Source organism: Pygoscelis adeliae, unplaced genomic scaffold (genome assembly GCF_000699105.1).
Source record: "Pygoscelis adeliae isolate BGI_AS28 unplaced genomic scaffold, ASM69910v1 Scaffold32, whole genome shotgun sequence".
Taxonomy (NCBI): Eukaryota; Metazoa; Chordata; class Aves; order Sphenisciformes; family Spheniscidae; genus Pygoscelis; species Pygoscelis adeliae.
Genome location: NW_008824368.1, coordinates 3,477,809 through 3,485,931, shown reverse-complemented (window position 1 = coordinate 3,485,931; position 8,123 = coordinate 3,477,809). Strand labels below are relative to the sequence as shown.

Below are 8,123 nucleotides of genomic sequence, written 5' to 3'. Positions count from 1 at the left end.
CCATTGCAGCACTCCAATCGTGAGAGTCACCCCACCATGTTTCTGTGATGGCGACTAAGTCATATCTCTCCTGCTGCACAATGGCTTCCAGCTCCTCCTGTTTGCCGCCCATGCTGCGTGCATTGGTGTAGATGCACTTGAGCTGGGCTATCGATTTCGCCCCCAGCATTGACATGCCACCCCTAGGCTCATCTCTAGTGAGCCTGGTTTTATCCCCTTCCCCCTTCGAACCCTCTCAATGAACCCTGCCAATTCACGAGCAATAATCCTTTTCCCCCTGTGAGACAGCTGAACTCCATCTGTCGCCAGCAGGCCCAGTGCCGTGTAAACCTCCCCAGGATCAAAAAAGCCAAAATTCCTCCAATGGCACCAGCCCCTGAGCCACCTGTTGATCAGGTGTATTTTCCTGCTCCTTTCAGTATTCTTCCCTGCCACATAGGGATTGAGGAAAACACTACCTGTGCTCCTGATCCTTCAACCAGTCGCCCCAGTGCCCTGAAGTCTCTTTTGGTCACTGCAGGACTTCTCTCTGGAACCTGATTTAATCCCAAAATTTGTAAAAATCTCCTGACCTTCACAATGCTATTTTTACTTCAGAACTGTATTTTCAAGTAAATTTGACATTTGATACTTGAATTCCTTCAATTCAAAGCCAACTTCAATAGTTGATTCAAAGTAATAGCTGCTAAATTTTATGAGTAATCTCATAAACCAAAAAGCCATAAATAAAATATTAGGGAACAATTTTCCCTGTTTCACTCCACCTCCTTTCTAAAGAAGAAACCATAATCCGCGTGGATAGGAAGATGTGCTTACATATGTCAGAATGTGCAGGACAACTTACGACAAAGGTTTTTATAAGCAGTATAAGCAAGTGGATTTGAGGGAGTCTGGAAAGGTATACTTGTTTTCTGAGTTGCAGCTCATTATTGACAGGTTTGAAATTATCTACATCCCATGATATTACATAAAACAAAATTCAGTCAGAAAATTCACTTGAAGTTTCTTACCTCTCCATTTTCCACCACAGCCATAGAGCACATCTGTCCACAAGCTATATTAACTACTATTTTATTTTGTAGGCAGCTGGTAACTCTTCGAGGAATCGGTTGATTAGCTGTTGAACCAGATCCAACTTGGCCTGAGTTATTATAACCCCACGTGTATACCTGTTGCAAGAGAATTGTCATAAAAGAAGGCTATATAACATACAGTTCAAAGTACATATTCAAGAGAGAAAAAAGTTATATGCATAAAAAAATTACATTTTGAGTTCAAGTAAGTGGATGTATTCTTTTAAAGATCTAGGCAGATACATAGGTTTACAATTTAATTGCTTCTATCAAAAATATGCCACTCATAATATTTACATATGCCATTCTTTTACGTTCCTCCAATCAAAGGTAAGAGGCAACATTTGCATTAATGCTGGAAGAATTCACTGCTAGTTTTCCAGAACCCAAAGTAGAATGGCTAACTGGACACAAATGGCACCTCAAAGTAAATGACAGAAAACATTTTACTTTGGTGGGTAGAACTCCTTACATGAACGTGATTTATATTAATATCGGCTTTAACACCATTAAGCATTTACAGTAGAGTATAGCATAGGAAGGAACTGGCTGCCCTCTAGAAAGAAATTATAATTCCTTATTACAAGCAGATATGGTACAAAAATCAATGTTCTGCATGCACTTCAAAGCAGTTAGACCCTAACAGGTTTTCCATTTTTACCAAACATTTGTGTTGCATCAGCACTGTGAGGATAGCAAGAAGAAAGGTCTAATGCTCTAGGTGCAGAATGTTTTCCTGTTTCTCACATACGTGAATTTCATTAAGAGAAAATAGAGATTTATTCCAGCTATTCTCACCTCTCCATCAGATGTTAACACCATAGAATGATGAGAGCCACAGGCAACTTCAATGACTTTCTTGTTCACCAAGTTAGTAGAGACTTGACAGGGAACGAAACCATGATTTGTTGTACCATTGCCCAACTGACTATAAGCATTGTGACCCCATGTATACACTTCTCCTTCTATAATAAAAATGTAAAAAGCTGGTTTAAAATCTCTGTTTTTCCAATGAGTACACAACACAAAATTACAAACCGAAAAGTCAAATTCAGTAACAATATACATATTTAAGTGTGTATAAATATATATGCCCTTTGGGGCTCTTAAGCCTATGGACATACCAATGCTACCTTCACACAGTGTTGACCAAAAGGATAGTACCACCATAATCTTAGTAAAGGAAATCACGTAGCTAAAAGAAAGGACATAGTGCAATACAGAAAAGAAAAGGATGAAATGACAGTCAGGAGTCCCCATTTCAATTTCTTTGTTACTGACAATCAATCAAAATTTCTTGTCTATGCCTTGGCACTGTTTCCCACTTTGGAAAATTCAAATAACAAGCTTTCATTCCTTCACAGTATACATGAAGATGCTTGTAAGAAAAACTCATTATTACTTATTAATAAACATACTATTATTTACTTATTATTTAAACATACTCTTCACGTCCTGTATTTTGAGAAACATGCTAGTAAAATTAAGAATGCAAGAAATGTCTGACTGGGTTAGACTGATGGTCCACCCAGTGCAAAATTCTGTCTCCAGCGGGCAAAAGAAAAAAGCTGCTGTTTAAGGGAAACATGAGCCTGGTCACTTTTTGCAGTTCCCAAGCATTTACAACCACTAGAGTACAGATATTACCAGGTACTTCTGATTCTCTTTAATGTACATATATTGGCCCATTATCCATGAAGCTAACACCTTTTCATACTCACTTTCTTTCATCTGTTTTAAATCAAGTGTCCTCTAGTTACAGTAGTGCAGGACTTGAAAAATAGCTGTCCTACATTCATCTGGTCTATCATCATCATCATTTTCTAAACCTAAATTACACCATTATTGCAGGAGAGCTAGGTTTGACATACAACTCCATCAGATTTCTAAAAATATCACCAAACTCCTTACCCCTAAGAAGGGCTCCCTCAGAACTACAAAGGCAAACTGTGCTACACTAAACCAATATTTCTCTACAATAACAGGTTAAATCTAATTACTTGAACCTGTCAAAAGCAAACAACCTTCTCTTCCTTTCACCAACACGAGAATACAAATTTCAGTAAACAGGTGAAACAGCCACATAGAAACATACAATATAAACTGGAAATTATAGTAATTAACACAAGAATTGTGAAATATGTAAGGGCTGTCTGAAAGGTAGGTTAAAAGAGGCTGTGCTGAATGGAAGTTATTCATGCAAATGAAATTATAAGTAAAAATCATTAAGGATCAGTGCTGGACCTGTTCTTTTGCAATACTTCAGTTCATGTGTATGGAGTATGAGTGTGTCAGTGAGATCTGCCAGCAACAAAGCTCAGAAGAATACAGATACATATATAAAAAGCATCCAGAATGATTCACCCTGAAGACTGGAGAAAGTGGTGGAATGTAATTGAATATAAAGAACAGTCACACATTTACAATACAATTCCCCTCATCTACCCTTAGTCATCTAATCTAGACTACTCAAAAAGATTTAATCTCATTAATGGAGAAAGAGAGACAAATTTTAACATCATCAATCAGGCTCTAACAGAACCTCACTGGGAACACGATATTAGTCATTTGTCTTCAAGAATAACGTACTTGATTATGAACAGAAGGGCCACTAGCATGATGTGGATAATAGAGTGTCAACAAGACAACAGAAAACAAAAGTCTGAGAGGCAACGTAACCGGTCTTTAAAGCATATCCAAAAGTAGGTACAGGAGGGAAAAGATGCATTTTAGCTAAATGTTGGCACAAGAACATATGGGCATAATGTAGCCACTAATGCATTTCAAAAGCAATCAGAAGTTCAAAACTTCACTGCAAAGTAAAAAAAAACAACTTCCAGAAGTAGTAACAAGATCAAAGCAGAGCTTGAAAAACTTTTGAAAAGAACTAGCTATGAACAGAGCTAGCTGACATGTCATGCTCACCAATGAAAATACGTTGGACTTGATAGCACAGAATGTCTATCCCAACTCCTGTCTTACGTTACCAGCACAGAACTTTCACACCTACTGGACTAATTAAAGTGGATGTATCTGAAAAAGCAGTATTCAGATCATACTTTACCTTCTGTAGCAAGTACAACATGAGGGCCACTTCCATAACTCAGACAGGCTATCTTTTTGCCACATAAAGAATCTAACCTCCTTGGTTCAATAGTGCTCTGCATGTCACCTGTTCCCAAACACCCGCTGCAGTTCATGCCAAGCACAAAAACCTGTTATAAAAGAATCACAGAATCATAATTTAGGTTGGAATGGAGGACCTCCAAAGGACAACTAGTCCACCCCCCTGCTCAACAAAGGTCTAAATAGATCAGTTGACTCAAGGCCATGTCCAGCCAAATCTTGAACACCTCCAAGGAAAAGATCTCACAATCTCTCCAGGATTTAACCACTCTCATCTTAATTTTTTTTCCTAATACTGAATCAGTATCTTCCATCTTCCAGCTTGTGTCCATTGCCTCTCACCCTGTCACCATGCACCTCCAAGAAATGTCTAACTCCATCTTCTCTTTATCCTCTAATTGTGGTAGGAAGCCATTAATTTGAATTGAAAATGTTTTAGTAGCAATCCAAATGATGGGGCATTTTTGCATGCAACTTTTTCTAGGTATACTATCATAGTACTGGCTTTCAGAATAACTTGATACATAAATGACTAAATATGTCATGTTCATACACACTGTTGGACAATTACCTCGTCATTTTCAGTTGCATACAACACTTCATTACCAGCACTGCCAAATACACAGGCTTGACGAATTAACTTGAGCTCCTCTTGGGAACAGAGAGAAAAAATTGGCCATTTCCCAACATCCAGCATCTTCAGGGCTGACAATAATGTTGCTTCCAAGACCTGATATTATAAAAAATGATATCAAATACCTAGACAGAGAGAAATGTATACCTTTGCACAGTAAAAAAGGATAAATTTAGAGAAACACCACCATCTCCTTTCTCAACCACAAATCAGTATTTTAATTCTAGAACAACACTTGGAGGGAAGCCATTAAAATAAACAAATAAACTATATCGTGATCCACAAAGAAAGGATCTATATGCATGGAGAAAAGTATCATATAAGAAGTTAAATGGTGAGATCGTATTTTCACTATATTCATACAACATAACTGCTAATTTATAGAATTCAATGTAGAGGATTCTAATATAAAGTGTAAAGTATACATTCAAAACTTGAAAATAATTTGTGTCTTTTCCTCTGGTGCTAAAATTACTGTTAAAAGAAGAAACCATAAAAAATCTGCCCAAGAATATACTTATCTTTGAAAAATATACACATTTGTTTTCATGCATTGAAAATGGAAACTTGAGAAAAGTTGAGAAAATTTTTACTTTCTCCTTTACTTCTGAAATTTACTTCTGTGTTTCAACAATTATTGAATCTTTGGGACTTCCTAAAAATATTTGCATTTATATAAATAGACATATAATAAAAGAAAAAAAGATAATTGAGCATTTTCCATCTTAGCCAAGGACAAATGACAAGTTTATAGTTAAAGGAAAAGAAAAACAGATATCTCTCCACACATTAAAACTAGTCAAGCTAATGTCTGAAACTCATGCAATATTTCTACTGCTTTAGTATAGCATGAATCAGAAAAATGTTGCAGTATCAAAATTTCATAGGAAATTTTGCATGCAGCATGCATCAAATTTTCTTTACTGAAATTAAAACAGGCTCTGGACATGAAAGAAAAGCAGCATTACTTGCCAGATCAGAAGGTAAGCAAGAACAGATTTTGCCTATCACAGGCATTACGTAGTTCACCACATAACAGTGAGGATTGCATCATTAGTTTATTTCTAGCAAGTAGCAGACTTACAAAATGATCTGTTATAGAATATAATTTTTTATACCTCTGACTGAAATAAAGATGCAAATAAATTTTAGTTGGGAGTCTGAAGCATGTTATGTCAGTCATAAGGATATTGCTTTTTTGATTAGTATCACTTACTATGAAAAAATGTACACAGAAACCCAGATAACATTTGAAACTAAAGACATGATCCTTAAATTAATCCCAAATTAAAATCTTTACACAAATAGCAGTTAATCACACATTTCTTTATAGTATACTTCTGAGGAAGGAAAAGGAGAGTTGGTCATCTTCCCTAAAGAAAAGCTGTGGTTTTGATCACACTAGTTCTTTCCCCATCTCCTCACACCAAATAACTGACCAATTTCAGCCAAATTTGCAAGTGAAAGGGAAGTAAGATTCTGCTGACACAATCCATTTGGCAGTAGGCAGCTGGACAATCAGACATGTATGTTATGAAATAAGTCAGCAAGCAAGTAGGTCCATGCTAGTCCTAGCAAATGCTGTCCTCCATGACACATAGCAGGGTTTTAAGAGACGAAGGACATGCATCCTTATGGAATTGGATCATTCATCTGCTGTTCACAGAACAATCTGTTTTATGTCAAGAAGTTAGCATTAATTCTAAGGAGGATTTTGGGCACTTTTAAAATATGACAATGAATACGGAAAGCATCACAGACTAGTCTTCCAATTGCATCAACAAAACTACATCCCACTTTTGCTCAAGACTGATGGAGCCTGAGGTTCAAAAGGACAGTCAGGATGCCCTTCAATTGCAGACTCCCTTACTGGAATAACATACCGGTTTCTTTAAAATGTGGGCTCTAAATTCCAAGTGCACAGTGGGTCAGAACACATTCATCTTAAATAGAACAGGTTTTTTTTCTGTAACCTCCTTCTACGAAGGACTCATGTTTTACCCTCATAATTAACAGGTTAAAAAAACCCAAACTGTAGCATTTCTTACCACTAAAATAATACACTGAAGGAAAAAAATCCACTATTATAAAAAGCACCCTAGGAAACTCTTATGATACTGGGGGTTTTTTTGTTTGGTTTTTTTGTTTGTTTTTGTTTTTTGTTTTTTGTTTTTTTTACAGAAGAAATAACAACAAACTTTATCAGACTGAAAAATACCCATACTCTAAATCCTGTCTCTGGAATTATTACATTCAACTCAGCAAGAGATATTCTCTCGCCTTTCAAGATTTTCTCCTCTCCCACACCTCTCCATTATATTTTGTCCCAAAAATACAAAAAACAGCTTGAACTATCAGCCTGCCAATATTTATATCCCATAAGTGATCAGTTCCCTCATTATATGGCACAAAGTCATGAAAGACAGAGTCTTTCTGGTCTACCAGAATTTGAGATTTCATATGGTCCAGCTACCTATCCCAAAGGTGTACCAGTTATGCCTCAAGAATTCCTAAAACTTCTACACTTTTTGACCTCAGCAATCAGTTTGAAAGCTGGTTATTCAGTTTTATTTGTCATACAGATCACCTTAAAAGGCATCATCATTAAGCTCAAAATCTGAATGATGTTTCATTAAGTTTTGCATGCAGAGTGTTCAAAGCAAATAGAAGAGAAAAATGGGAGGAAGTTTTTACATCAAATTATGCTACAAAAGTTAATTCTAACAAGTTCATGTTGTTGAAACATTAGGCTGGAACATGTAACTTTAGAACTTAATATTAAATTAAACCAGCCTTGTAAGCCAAAGGAGCAATTCAACCTAGTTAAAATGAATATATTGTTCTTCTAATATTTTGTGGATCACATAAGCAACATTTCTTTCGCTAGGATCATTTTCCTACCTATAGTTTTGGGTTTTTGTTTATTTTGAAAGCTACTAGCATGTACTAAGCTACTGCTAAATGGAACCAAGCTTCTTCCTTTTGAGTAGAGCAGTACGGAATTCTCAACACAAATTCACACTCTGACCTTGACACTGACTCCTTGAGAAGGAGGAGATTCATCCTCCATATGGATTTGTGCTTGTGTCCCCCTGCAGAGAGAGAACTGTGGTTAAAATCACCATATCATATTGCTGCAGCAATACTTTATGGAACTATACACACTTAATATTAAGCCAGAACTATTTGCTTCTGTGGGGTGAGAAAACAAGAAACATGAAGCTCAGTCAATTTTGTTTTTATATTAAACTGTACAGTAATCAGTTAGACAGACTCTGCTCTTCTGTATT

The 8,123-nt window shown here is 36.4% G+C and overlaps 1 protein-coding gene across 1 annotated transcript in view; it reads right to left on the bottom strand.

Moving 5' to 3' along the window:
* Positions 1-7,919, bottom strand: part of RCBTB2 (regulator of chromosome condensation (RCC1) and BTB (POZ) domain containing protein 2) — a 27,934-nt gene extending 20,015 nt beyond the window's left edge. The window contains exons 1-5 of the mRNA XM_009319957.1: positions 7,862-7,919; positions 4,771-4,929; positions 4,138-4,288; positions 1,872-2,038; positions 1,011-1,169 (exon numbers count right to left, since the gene is read on the bottom strand). Of these exons, the coding sequence (XP_009318232.1) occupies positions 1,011-1,169; positions 1,872-2,038; positions 4,138-4,288; positions 4,771-4,929; positions 7,862-7,903 (678 nt within the window). The 5' untranslated portion in view covers positions 7,904-7,919. The remainder of the gene's footprint in view (positions 1-1,010; positions 1,170-1,871; positions 2,039-4,137; positions 4,289-4,770; positions 4,930-7,861) is intronic.
* Between the last annotated feature and the right edge of the window lie 204 nt (positions 7,920-8,123).